Source organism: Bemisia tabaci, chromosome 2 (genome assembly GCF_918797505.1).
Source record: "Bemisia tabaci chromosome 2, PGI_BMITA_v3".
In the NCBI taxonomy this organism is placed as follows: Eukaryota; Metazoa; Arthropoda; class Insecta; order Hemiptera; family Aleyrodidae; genus Bemisia; species Bemisia tabaci.
The window spans coordinates 10,984,305-10,998,943 of record NC_092794.1 but is presented as its reverse complement, the minus strand read 5'-3'; the positions used below and the strand labels follow the sequence as shown (position 1 = coordinate 10,998,943).

Genomic DNA, 14,639 nt, shown 5'->3' with positions numbered 1-14,639 from the left:
AATTCCCATGAGAGAGTTTTTTAACCATTATTTTACTTTAATTTTACTCCCAGTACATGTTGATTCAAAAAGTACCCAGGAAGGGGTTTCTAAAAAAAAAAAAAAAAAAAAAAAAAAAAAAAAAAAAAAAAACAGATGGATACATAGATAATTTCATCTTCGAACTACAACGAAATAACAAATCATGAAAATTCACTGGTGAGACGAAAATTGTAACAGTTTCTTTAAAGAGTTATTTTAATTTCTTTATTAAAAAAAAAAAAATAAAAATAGTTCTTTGAGAAGTTAATACAACCGTCCTCCTGCTAGTAAGGAATAGATAAATAATTTTAGAACTGTGATGCAGAAATTAATTGTTACTTTACGCTCAGTCCTTATGTGGGGTAATCTTCAGTTCCATACATGTAATGTGAACTTTCGGCAGAGAAAACTAGAGGAGGGGAAGAAAGTTGTTCAACTGTTCTGCCGTGCGACGCAAAAACGACGTGAAATAAATTTTTTGGAAACAATGTATCATAGCAGAAAAACTTGTGTACCTTGGAACAATGTTTTTACTGAATTCTTTCGTAAATACTTTCAAGAGCACAACCTGAAAATATGAGGTACATGGATGAAAGTCTTTATTTTATAAAGAGTTAAGTTCCAAAAATTGCGGTAAAATCTTGATGGATTTACGACTTTCTTGTTTAGCACGGCAGTGTTCGCCTTATCGTTTGAATCACACTAAAATTTGGTGATAGAATGTATTGAAATTCAATACCAAGCACAAAACAGAACTAATGGTATATTCGAGATTACTTATTTTGCAATTTTGATGGAGAATATCTAAAGAATGTCAAAAACAATGTATCAAAATATTTAGAATTATTCTAAAAAAATACACGTTTTACGGGGGGAAGTCGCCGACATTCGAATGTTCACGTGATGCTTTTCAAGGCGCGCGACGGACGAGAACAAAAGAATCTTTGGCATTCTTAGTTTACGCCCAACGACCAGTGGCGATTCCAACAAGTTGGCAACACTGTTAATGCTCTATTTAAATCCATAGAATATATCGATTCTAGGCGAGATGGGAAGTCTCGCGTAGAATCGATTGTTTAACATAGTTTTAAATGGAGAAAACAGTGTTGCCAACTTCCAATAATATAATCACACGAATAAGTCAGTTGTAGTAAATCCTCACTGCAAAACGTAGTCCAATTTTAAATCGTGGTCAATTTCTTTTGTGTATCTTTTCATGCCTATTCTTGTTTCCAACAGTTTTGAAGGACTTTCCGCAAATAGAGCAGCTAGTTTGTCTTTCGTCGTGAGTTGGTGAATGAAATAATAACTGCACCCGCTTTTTAAAAACTGCCTTGCAAACAGGACATACGTTATCTATCAGAAAGAAGAAGTGAAACCATCCAAAAACAAAAACTAAAGCTATTTGAGAAGAGCTCCTTTCCGAGTGAATCTACTTTGTCGACAAGTGCGGGTGATAGGTCAAAAGGTCCAGAAGCAAATGCTTCGAGTGAAAAAATGTCCAATATAAGAGAAGTCCATGGGTAAAAAATTTCCGAGTACCTGGAATGTCCAGAAGCGGTACCATCGCCAAAATTAAAAATGCCCAAATGTCCTATTGTGAGTCATAATTCATATTACCATTACCTGTTGGTAGTTTGTCATACTTCCTCAGTGGGCATTTTTATTTTCGGCCATAATACCGCTATTGGACATTCTAGATATTTGGACTTGTTTTAGAAATGGACTTTTTTGACTTTGGACATTTCGTCCTATTACCAAAAACACACATTAAAAAATCGAGAACCTAATAAAACACACTGAAAACCATTTAAAACATTACTTGAACATTAATGAAAAACACATTGCGACAGTAAAAGGGAGGGCGGTAGAACAAAAAAACAAAACATGAATAATTATATGAAAGTTTGGGCTAGGGCTCCTAAATGTTTATCGCGCCAGGCTCGAGTTCCTAGACCTGGATTCCATAGGACTGCATTTTGCAATTTGGAACTATAAATTCTGACCCGGTTTAAAAACAACGTATGTGCCATTAGTTTCCTTATGCACATAAGTGTTTTTCCAGAGGAGGCAGAATTTATAGTTCCAAATTGCAAAATACAGTCCAATTGGCTGTCAGCTTCCACCATGATGACTATGGTGGTCTGCTAAATGGCCAGCATTAAATAGACAGCAGCTACTTGTTTCTGTTTTGGATTGCACCATGAAAATACTAACACGCCGCATATCTTCCGTGCGTGTCATGTCCAGGTTGAGGGTTGAGGCTGTCTCCTTGATAGGAATCGAATTGTCCGCGGTCAATTTTTTCCACACCGTTGCCGGCCGGTAAAGGCAAGCACCTCGACGTGGCTGTCGCAATTCGTGGAGAACCACCCAATTAATTGTGGCCTCCCGGAATACTCCCGAAGAAGCTGCGTATGTCACTTTAATTTCTAAAAATTTCTTCATCTGAAGACACAAAAGGAGTAGTGCTACTGCACACAAAATCCATGAAAAAAAGAAAACCCGAAGGCAAAGTGTTCCTTTTTGAACACAGTGCTGTTTATTCTTTCTGTTATGGTTTCATAAAATTTTTCAAAGGACAATTATAGTGAAATTTTAAGTCAGGAATGTCCAAGAGTTGCCTGTTGAAGATGCAATTGGCGAGGGGAAATTTGGCAAAATTGAAATTTAGTTACGTTCTTTCGTGAGCGGACGAGGAATTAAAGCTAATTTGCTTCATAGCTTACAAGGATCCCGATGCAACGGAATGCCTCCCGACAATTATTACATTCACGTTTCGCCATATCTATTATTCACCAGCACCATAAAGGAGAAGCTTATACTTTCAGACTATCCTTTTGAGAATGGAAAGTTCCAAAGAGCTGAAAAACAAACGAAATAAAAGATTAGGGAGTCAATCAAATTCCTATACAAATAGACTGACGGGGGAAAAAACACCAAGAAATGGTCCGAACTCTATATGCAACAAGGTGGTGAAATTACAGCTCAAAAATGTTTGACTCTAATTGAAATTTTTGGATTGGCGTTGTTTTCCTCGCATAATGGTTAGGACCCAGCACAATTTCACCACCTTGCAACAAATAGACTGATTTGGTGGCTGCGCCATTCGATATCATATCGAACCCTTGGTTCAAATTTAAACAAACACGGAACCGTGTTTCTGATTCGCACCCTTTGCGCCACGGTGCGATGGTAAGATGCGTTCGCGTCCGAGTGTTTCTTCCATTTCTTCCGATCGAAATTTCTCGTGTTTAATTGATTTGTGATCGGTCAATGCCTAAATTTCAATAAATTAACACAATTAACGCATAAAGAATTCGTACATGAGGTTATGTTAGTTTGCTGTGGTTTGAACCAAGAGTTTGACATTATATCGAATGACGTAGCATAACTAAGTCAGTCTATGGGATCAAGAAAAAAGCTGTGAAATACAAAATCAGGTGTCGATAAGTTGCATCATTGACTCATGTAAAAAAACTATTAATTTAAATTTGCTGCGATTGAGAGATGTGGGAAGAATCATAGGGGAAAATTATCTCTGCATGTTGTCTGATTTGAAGTGAAGTGTGGGGCCAGAGCGTACGAAATCGTGAGGAGGTACGCGTAAAATCAACTTGGATTAATATCCACCGGTGAAGAGCGAAACACACTCCATACGAGCCAGCCGGCCAACACAAAATCACAACAATTAGGCGGCTGAAGTAGTCATTTGTGCTTCCATCAAGAAATTTTCCTCGGGTCAAAATAATATGATAACCCTGATTGAAAGTTTTTTCTTTCAAAAATGCCTGTAGTCGAAAATACGTTTCTCCAGATTTTCGCGAAAATAATCGTTTTTCCAGAATTTTGGTGACCGTTATAGACCAATTACAACTCATAGAAACAAGCACATTTCCCACAATCTTGGTTCATTGCTGAATTTAACTATGTTCTATGACCTTACTTTCGAATTCTCAACTTTATGGGGGCTCTCGGAAAATCTTAGATATTTTAGGATAAAGAACTTCACCTTGGTCCCCATGGAAGCCCCCGTTGACTTGAGATTTTGATATCTCCGAGACCATGTTCGGTTCACTACTATAAATGATGTAAAAGTCATGTTTCGGTCCTTGATTGTAGCCAAAATTCAGAATAAACGATACGATCAACCCTCCACCCCAATAAAAAACACACTGGGCTAGAGCCCTGACAAGAGCCCTGACTGGGAGCACTTTCAAATAAACATTTCATGGAGGGGAAAAATTATTATTTTGACCGGCGTGACACGCTGCTATAGTCTAACTATTTAATCCTGAATGCCGATATACATTTATATTTGCATTGTGCGGAGTTTTAAAAATATCACGCACATTTAGATGAATGAGGCTAATTTACTTCACAGCTTACGAGGGTCCCAAAGTATGGATTGTCAGGGATTAACTCTCGACAACAATTAGAATTTCATTTATGTTTCATTTTTTCTATCATTCAGCATCACAAAAGAGGAGCAATGAGCATACACTGAAAAAAAATTCTCGGCGTTTTTACCAAGGTCCGTTGGTACCTTTACCATCTTACTTTTTTTTTACCAATTATTGCGGTAATTTTACCAAGATAGACTGATAAGCTTGCCTAAAACCCGGTATTTTTACTGTTTTTTTTCAGGTGAGAATACCACTTTTATTGGTAATCAATTCCCGGTAACTTTGCCATTTTATCTCGGTAATTTTACCACAGTCGATAAAAAATATTGGCGTTTTTACCAAGGTCCAGTAAAATTACCGAGAAAGTCTCGGTAAAATTATTTATTACCAAGAAAAAACTGGGATCAAATAGAACCCTGAATTCTTGGTAATTTTACCCTTTTCTTAGTAAATACACCGAGATTTTTTTTTCAGTGTACCTTCAGACTGTCCTGTGTAGAGTTTCTTAGGATCTTCAAAACAACGAAATAAAACATCGGGGAGTTAATTATCTAAAACTATAAAGGAGAGGCCCCAATTTTGTACCCAATGTTTCAGCGACTTCCCGAAGGCGGATTTCCTTGAAACTTTGTACGCATGTGCGGTTCGTGCTGAAGGGGTGCAATTCGTCGTCCGATTTTAGAAATTTTGATTCTAAGGGTTGAAAACACGCTAAAATAGGGTGACCCGTGTGTTAGAGCGGTGTTGCGCGATCGATCGTCGTCGTCTGGTCGTCGTGGTTTCCCTTCTTTTATTGCGTCTCGATCAGCTGTTTTTTCTATCTAATTTTGGAGATTCCGAACCGGAGCAGTGTTGCCAAAATCACGAAATCTGTAATTTCACGAAATTGTTCGTTCTCGGTCACCTGATGACTCGGCTGCCCGAGGCGTTCGTCGTCATGGATATTCGTCGTTTATGAAGAATTCCGATTTTTTCGTACAGTGCGCGTCGTCTTTTGAATTTTGTTAATATTTGTCGTGTATGAAGAATCTCGAATTTTTAGTAAAGTGCGCGTATTCGTTTTAATATTGAGAATGGATCGGAGTCGAAAACGTGGGCGTCCGGCGAAGCGTGGCAATGTTTCTCGCAATTTATCCGCGCGACGCAAAGTGCGGCATGATGGCTATCTCAGTGAGATAGATAATGTACGACGTAGGGGTGAACAAGGAAATGACCTCAATTCATTTCGGCAGAGCACTGATAATATTATCGAAAATGATTATCCGGAAAATAATTTCGGACTTTTAAATGTGAAGTGCCAGTATTGTGATGGAAAAATTATTGAAATTTTAGTTTTCCATCGAGAAGCTGGTCATCATAAAACTTAAATTCTCAATGATTTTTCGTATTCGATAGCAGAAAATTTGGTTCAAAATTTAAAGTCGTAAATTTGGATTGTTTCTCATGGAAGAGATGATTTAAGAACGGAAATTTTGAAACACCGCAACGGAGATACGTGGTTTCGCACTTCAGTCGTGCGATACGGACATCCATCAAGTTTAAAAAAATGCATCAAGTCCCCGTCACCGCCGACCAACGCGTTTGTCGATCAAATCAACTACATAGGTAGTATGAGCAGGGAGTCAAAACGCCTTCAATTTTTTGAACGCAATACGGACATCCGTCGAGGTTATATAGTTGTATCAAGGCGCCGTAGCAAACGCGTCCCATTGTTTTTCGTTACAGACGAATATAATTTGAGAGAGGCCAGTCATGATGCCATCAATTTTATACATACATATTTTTGGGCAAAATGAGAGACGACGTTTCTCCATTTGCGACTTTGCAGACTTTCTTTGAAATTTTATTTTTCTTTCGAGAAGCTGGTTAACAAAAAAACTTAAATTCTCCATGATTTTTCGTATGCGATTGCAGAAGATTTGGTTCAAAATTTATTGTCGTAAATTTGGATTGTTTCTCATGGAAGGGATGAATTAGGAACGGGAAATTTTGAAACACCGCAATGGAGATACGTGGTTTCGCACTACAGTCGGTGCGATACGGACATCCATCAAGTTTAAAAAAATGCATCAAGTCCCCGTCACCGCCGACCAACGCGTTTGTCGATCGAATCAACTACAGGTAGTATGAGCAGGGAGTCAAAACGCCTTCAATTTTTTGAACGCAATACGGACATCCGTCGAGGTTATATAGTTGTATCAAGGCGCCGTAGCAAACGCGTCCCATTGTTTTTCGTTACAGACGAATATAATTTGAGAGAGGCCAGTCATGATGCCATCAATTTTATACATACATATTTTTGGGCAAAATGAGAGACGACGTTTCTCCATTTGCGACTTTGCAGACTTTCTTTGAAATTTTATTTTTCTTTCGAGAAGCTGGTTAACAAAAAAACTTAAATTCTCCATGATTTTTCGTATGCGATTGCAGAAGATTTGGTTCAAAATTTATAGTCGTAAATTTGGATTGTTTCTCATGGAAGGGATGAATTAGGAACGGGAAATTTTGAAACACCGCAACGGAGATACGTGGTTTCGCACTTCAGTCGTGCGATACGGACATCCATCAAGTTTAAAAAAATGCATCAAGTCCCCGTCACCGCCGACCAACGCGTTTGTCGATCGAATCAACTACAGGTAGTATGAGCAGGGGGTCAAAACGCCTTCAATTTTTTGAAAGCAATACAGACATCCGTCGAGGTTATATAGTTGTATCAAGGCGCCGTAGCAAACGCGTCCCATTGTTTATCGTTACATACGAATATAAGTTGAGAGAGGCCAGTCATAATGCCTTCAATTTTATACATACATATTTTTGGGCAAAATGAGAGACGACGTTTCTTCTTTTGCGACGTTGCAGACTTCCTTAGAAATTTTATTTTTCTTTCGAGAAGCTGGTTAACATAAAACTTAAATTCTCCATGATTTTTCGTATTCAATAGCAGAAGATTTGGTTCAAAATTATATGAGCTTCGGAAGCAGACAGAGATGCAAAAGCCATACAACTGTTGTACCTCAAAATGTTGATCATGAAAATAGGTTTGGAGAAGAGGTCTCGAAGTTAGTCTTCGATTCCAGGCTCGGCAAGTCTGAGAAGACCATTATGACAGCATCTGTTAAAATGGCCGTTCACCTCCTCTTTTTTGAAATGCAAGGCATCACAATACTGGTACTTCACATTAAAAGTCCGAAATTATTTTCCGGAATAATTTAATTTTTCCAGATTATAAATTTAAATTGTTATTAAATGATGATAAATTCAAAATTCCAATTCCAATTTCCAAAATTTCAGAGCATGTTATATCTTCTTTCAAAATTTATTGTCAATTCAAGTTGCTATTCAATTAAAATAAATAACTTGACTACTTTTTTAGGTCTAGCGCAAGATCTCAAAATGTCTGTCACACTCATGATTTTATATTTTTTAAGTTTATTCTTTTGTATGATTTTTTATTTAATGTTTTTAGTGTAGAGCAACATCTCAAAATTTGCCTTTTTTATTTATTGAAATTAATAAATACATCTTCTTACAACAGTTATTTATTTTTTAATTTCAAGACTGCTGGGTCTATAAATTACTACCATATTTACAAAATTGATACTCGCAAACATGTTTTTTGTTTTTGCTGATGGGTACAACAACAGCCCCCACATGTAAAAATATTTTGTAGCTTCTGAATAATTATATTAAAAAATATAAATATGGGCATAATAGGTATAGTAAAATATATTAATACAAAAGTTATTGTTATAACATGGTGTAATTTCATTAATGACGGTTTATCACCGTGCGAAGCACGGGCTGGTTGCTAGTATTCCTATAAAAATGAGATCAAGAGGAAAAAACGGTGATATCCAACACTAGAGAAGCATCTTTTCAGACTAACCTTTTTTGCCTTTCTCTCTCCGTTGCGGAGCGGGAGCTAAAATAAAAAATAAGCAAAACATCAGGAAGTTAATCACATTCCCACATAAGCGGAATCAAGAGAAAAAACTGTGAGTTCCAACACCAGGTGTTGATAAGTTGGATCATTGACTCATGTATACAATGTATTAATTTGAATTTGCTGCAAATAAGTGATGTGAAGGAATCAATTAAAAAGGAAAATTCTCACTGCACATGGTCTGAAATTTTGGAGTGAAGTGTGAGGCCAGACCCACTCAGCATGATATCTTAAAGCAATGTTGTTATTTGGTGACTATGTTGATGTAATGTTACTAATATGGATGGAATGTTAAATCAGTATTGTCAGGATGAGACTGACAATATCAACATTTATGTAAGCTTGATAGACCGGCAAGCAAGGAGGTGTCAAGAAGTGTCAACCTGATAACAATGTTGACGGGGGCATATCAATATTATGTAAGATTATTGTAATGTCACTTCAACCTTACTATCAATGTTGCTGCAATGTTCAGGCAAGTCCCTGGCAGTAGCACATCAACATTGATGCAATCTTACCTCATTCTTACTAAGATGGACATAATATGGCTGCAATGTTGATGTGTAAGATGTTCAATATTATACTAAGATTGTACTAAGGTTCTATGCTGAGTGGGTGTATGGTATCGTGTTGAGGTACGCATGAAATCAACTCGGATTAATACATACTGGATGAGGAGTGAAGTGCACTCCTTACCCAGTCGAGATTACTTCAAGCTATGTTCACTCGCATCGCTCCAAGACTCTGAACACTCTAGTCCAACATTTTACTTCAAAAGTTTTGATAGTGCACGGTCAGAGTAAGTAGTAACGTTACTAGTCTCAAGTACTTTTCAATGTCCGATTTAACTAAAATAAAATTGTTGGTTTTTCATGAGAAGGAATTTTTGCATTGAAAAACATTAATATCTTGCTTTAGAGTTCATTTTAGGAATTGCGTCACGCGAATCGAGTTCTACGTGAAATAAAATGTAACATTTTATCGTGTTTTTTTTTTTTTTGGTTTTTTTTTTGGAGGGGGGGCAGCCCTTCTTCAATTTAAGTTGTCATTTTATTATGTAAATTGGCTCATTAAGTTGTTCTTCACTCTACGTGAAATTTTGGTTATGGGACATTGGGACATATTTCTGACTGCTTAAATTCGTAACCTTGTCCACTAGTCCATTCTAAAATTCGGGGGGGGGGGGGGTTGCCTTTTCCACCTCCTTGTATGGTTTCTATGTTTCTTTTTCCCTCCAACGTCTCTGCCACAGTACGTACCTTCCTCATTCCGACCACGAGAACCACTGAAGTTTCCAGTCTCGGATCCGGGTTCCGGATTGCGTACTTCCATAGTGTACTGCGATTCTGCACCATCCAGATCAGCTATTCTGAAATCGGGATCATGGACGAATCCGGGCGGAGGTCGTGGATTCTGATCTCCAGGAGTTGAAGTACTTCGACGACGGGATAGAACCTCCATAGTGTACTGTGATTCTGCACCATCCAGATCAGCTGTACCGAAATCGGGATCATGGACGAATCCGGACGGAGGTCGTGGATTCTGATTTCCAGAAGTTGAAGTACGTCGACGACGGGATCGACGTCCTACACCGTGAAAATAACTTACATATTAATTGAATCCCGTATTTCAGGAAGAGGTTTTTCTGGTCTCGGTAATGGACCACTAGACAAGGTATGAATTTAAGGAATCTGATACATATTTCTAAACCAAAAATCTACGTAGAAAACGATTCACACAACGAAAATTACTGAAACTAGCTCCTAACGAAGATATTAACGTGTTTGTTCATGTTTCACATTGGTTACGAGAAATTTGAACTGCCCGCTCACAAGAAACTCAAAGCTCTACGTGAGTCAAATCGCGCACTACAACGGTTCCAGCAAGCTTCTCAATCGAGCAATGTTCATTTCCCACCATGTTTTGTTCAAACTATTAGCAATTTGCTATGGCTGAGCCAAAGCGCCAAGATTGAGGTTGCCAGATTTTTATATCGCAGAGACTGTCATGATAAACGTTTAGCGCGCGATGGGAATCAGGTAGAGCATGGAGTTTTCATGAGCGGGTAGTTTGAATTCACGCATCAAGAATCATTAAATATCTTCGTAAGGAGTTAATTGCGGTAATTTTTGTTGTGCGCATCGTATTCTACGTGAAATTTTAGTTACGAAACATGTATCAGAATGCTGAAATTCGTATCTTGTCTAGTGGTCTATTGACATTACCGAGACCAGATAAAAGGAGAGAGGAATTAAAAATTAGAATGAGAGGGGAGGAGAGGCGAGAGGCCCCTCGACAATCCGTATGGGGAGGAAGGAGATTTGACCTAACTTTGGTAGAATCTGACTCCGCAGCGCGAAGTTGAGCTTTACTTTGGGTGCGTTTTTATTTTTTTAATTGTTTGCACCCATGATATCGATGTTAAAATTATTCTAATTTTTTTTTTATATATATATAAAAAAGAAGGAAATTTGAAATGGAAATGCATCGGTCGGATCCATCATGATTTAAAAATACATACAGACAAGTTTCATAGTTTGAGTTTATCACTTCAGTGGCCACAGTGGGCTCTCTCAAATCTCAAAGCATCGTATATTACAGAGAGGCTTTTTGTTTAAATGCTTACCATTTGAAAGCAAATGAAAATTCCAGAAAATATTTTTGAAGAATATTTTCTTTGGAACAGGCAAAGCGCCCACTTCAAATTACCAAAAAAAAGCAAATTTTAAAATGAATTTTTTTTGAGACGTGTCCAAATTTTTTTCCCTCTTATTTCTTTTTCATTTTTCTTTCAAAGCATCTGTGTTTGTTTATGACTACAGTTTATTAAAATAACCCTCTCTAGAATAGAGTCCAAGAGTTCTTCTAACTGATTTTTAAAACCTTTAACCGTATATAAGGCGTCTTTTTCGTCAAAAAATACTAGAAATACCAGGACGTTTAGCAACCTGGAAAATAAAAAAATCAGGGCATTTTTGGCACTTGAAAAACGTTGTGGATCATGTAAAAAGTTGGTCAGGTATAGATTTTTTTATAGGTCGTCAAATATTCTCTTTTGTGTTTGAAGTAATTGGAAACTTCTTGGAGACCGAGGATAATTTCTGCGGAAATAGCAGAAATTTCATGAAAACTGTTTCTGAAAAATCGCCAATAGGTAATACGAGAATTCTTCTCGTTTTGGTTATGGAAATCGCGAAATTATCAGAGAAGGGTCGGGATTATGCTATTACATAAGTGCCTTTTGTGATAATTACTTAATGCTCGCTGACCACCTAAATCTTCATTTTTTGTCACAGTTTGTTCTACAAATATACCGGGCCGATTTCCATGCGCTTGTCGCTGTCGACACGAGACCGTCTCCTAATAAGCCTTTCTTTCCAGATTTTGGAAATATGACCCAATTTTTTTTGCATCACGTGATAAAATTGTGATTTCTCCCATTTGAACAAGGTAGATGTTCATTTTTTTCGTTGCAACTCGTCCTACGGGCAGGTTCCTGTGATTTTGGCGTCCAACGATAACAGATAGTCTCCATATGAACGATCTGTTAATATTACTCACAGGAATCCACTTAGCAGCCAGGGGGCACAGCCCCTTGGTATTAGATAATGAAATATAGAACAAATCAATGCCAAAGGCTGGCTAATCTGTATAGAACTCGGTATAATTGATTTAAGAAAATACGGAGCTACAAGCCTAAAATAATCAAGTAATATTTCAAACTATATAATGCATAGATGAGAAATAATATAAAACTTACAAGAAACGAAGCAAACATTTCGACCGCCTACAAACTGCAATCTTCTTCAGTGCGTAAGGAACAATCATCGGAAACATTTTACAAAATAAAAAAGAAATAAAAAACAAGCGGGAAAGTTCTAATACTGTCGTATTAGAAAAGCGCTCAGGTGTTAGTAAATGTATTTAGTGAAGGAAGGAAGTATAAACTCCGTCGACTTGGCTGGGAAATGGAAATAAAACATCAGCTGATCGCAAAGGTAACGTTGCATGGTGGCAACGATCATGGTATCAACAAACCAAAAATCTGATCATGGAGTCAACGATTGTTGACGTCGTGATCAGGTAGTAAAACGCAAAAATGGGCCCTGAGCATGGTGTCAACGATCACGGTGTCAACAAACAGAAAAATATCCTCCTTGTGAGTAAAATTAAAAAATTAAGTGTACAGGAGAGGTCTGGGTCACGTATAGTTGGATTAGGTTAGTTTAGGTCAGGACATGTACGTACGGTTACATTAAGTAGGTAAGGTTAACGTTATGTAGGGTAAGGTCGGGGAAAGTTAAGCTCTGTGAAAGTGGGATAGGTCTTGTAAGGTGAAGTTGGGTAAGGTTAGGTTAGGTTAGGTAAAGTTGGGTTAGGTTAGGTTAGGTAAGGTTAGGTTAGGTTAGGTTAGGTTAGGTTAGGTTAGGTTAGAGTAAATAGCACAAGAAAAACAAGACTTGAAATTTAAAAGGTGTTACTGAGGCAAGTTTTAAGTTTCGTTGACGTCGTGATCGTTGACACCGTGATCATTTTTCATAAGGGTCAGAATTTTTTATTTTTGGATGATCATGGTGTCAACAAAAACTTAGAAAAACTGTTTGTTGACACCATGATCGTTGACACCATGCTACGTAATCATAGCAAACAATGGTTACCAAGGAAACCGTAAACGCGTATTTTTGTTTCCCGAAAATGAGCTCACCGTTGAGCTCATCAGGCACGTTTTTTTAGGCTTCATTTGAGTTCAACGATCAATTTCGATAAGAATTACTCTACCGCTAAGAAATTTTCTTATAGACAAACGATCGAAACTACCTGCGCATTACGTTAAAAGCATAAAATACAGTTTTCACAGCTTTATTTATTTTAAAAATGGACCCCCCCCCCCCCCAAAAAAGCCTACACATCGATGAGCTGGTGCGCCATTTAAACGCATTAGCACTAGTATACTAGTACTCAGAGGCAAGTCGAAATCAAAAAGCGCTGCCTATCGGCTGAGCGCTTAAAATACAAAACTATTAGCAAACTATACGACAATACAAAATTGTCGGCAACTACATCTTGGAACAAAATCAACACAGAAGAAAATCGCAGTTTTTAGGCGGTCGAAGCGTTTGCTTTGTTTCTTGAGAGTTTTATTATATTTTTCAACTATCTACATGTAGTTTGAGTATTACTTGCTTATTTTTGGCTTGTAGCTCGATTTTTTTAAAAATCAATTCCCACGACATTATAGAACCTTGGCTATTATGAAGAAATCAGAGTTTAGCCATAAATACCTTGTGACGCAGCATCTGCAATTCTGCAAGGACGGGTCTTGGATTTTTTAACCCTAGCCCTAGAGGACTCCGCGACTGGAGGATCCCAAGAGGACTCCAGGATTGTAGGAACAAAAGAGGGATCCGGGATTGCATGGGGTACAGGGGCTGGTGGGGATAAGCGACGTTTCTTCCTGGGATCCTCGGTCTGCATCCTGGGGGTTGTAAAACACAACATCTTGGGGTTTCCACCCATCGTAGGGACGCTGGGGGTGGTGCTGGTGATGCTCTCCTCGCCAAAGGTTGGACGTCCGAGGGCCGGCGCGCAGTCCTCGAAGGACCTGATCACATTGGAGACCTTGACGGTACAGAGGTAAGTCCCAAAAACTCTCCCGGGAGGATGGATGAAGCGGCACACGGCCTCTTGCCAACCGTTGCAGACGTTGTATGTTTTTGGCAGAAGTTCGAAGGCACTTTTACAATTATTGTTGGCGATCCGCATATCCGAAAAAAGAGATTGTCTCGATACGCTCCTGCAACTGTCGCTAAGTGATAAAGCGCGGTCCAAGTCCCAGTTCCGGTCCCGGTACGATTGCATCTGCAAATGGGTCAGTTGCGCTGGTCACAGAATCGTGTTTTTGTTGGGGTGTAGGGTTTGGGGGGTTTTGGGGGTGTTTTAGATTCGATCTATAGGGTGGCCCAAAGTTGGCAATGTCGGATTTTTTTCGGTCTTACCCCAGAAACTGATCCATTTGATCAAAAAACACTCTGCCAAGTTTCAGCAAAATCGCTTAATATTAACCCGTGCCGAGAGAGCCATCTTTTTTTTATGGGATTTTACATTGAAAAGCACCTTCTTTCGGGAAAATTCATTCCCGGAAAATGTGAAATTTCTAGAAAAAATCTGAGGTCATATTCGGCTTTGGCAGGAAAAATTGAACGGGAAAAGTGGTAATGGACACCTCCAAAAAAATTTTTTACCCATCGTTATGGCGGTGAAACAACTGA

The 14,639-nt window shown here is 38.3% G+C and overlaps 1 protein-coding gene across 1 annotated transcript; it reads right to left on the bottom strand.

Annotated features, from left to right (window-relative positions):
• Positions 1–210: 210 nt before the first annotated feature.
• Positions 211–14,220, bottom strand: LOC109037260 (uncharacterized). The gene is made up of 4 exons (XM_072296682.1): positions 13,653–14,220; positions 9,630–9,956; positions 8,314–8,349; positions 211–2,885 (listed from the first exon to the last, which is right to left on the bottom strand). The coding sequence occupies exons 1-4, from the start codon at positions 14,131–14,133 to the stop codon at positions 2,854–2,856; spliced, it is 876 nt and encodes a 291-aa protein (XP_072152783.1). The 5' UTR covers positions 14,134–14,220; the 3' UTR covers positions 211–2,853.
• Between the last annotated feature and the right edge of the window lie 419 nt (positions 14,221–14,639).

Excerpts from the sequence above, each read along its gene's own strand:
- LOC109037260 (XM_072296682.1), bottom strand. The coding sequence starts at position 14,133 with ATGCGGATCGCCAACAATAATTGTAAAAGTGCCTTCGAACTTCTGCCA. Across the intron at positions 9,957-13,652 it reads TGCAGATGCTGCGTCACAAG|GACGTCGATCCCGTCGTCGA; the intron begins GTATTTATGGCT and ends TTCACGGTGTAG. Across the intron at positions 8,350-9,629 it reads TCGTGGTCGGAATGAGGAAG|CTCCCGCTCCGCAACGGAGA; the intron begins GTACGTACTGTG and ends TTTTTATTTTAG.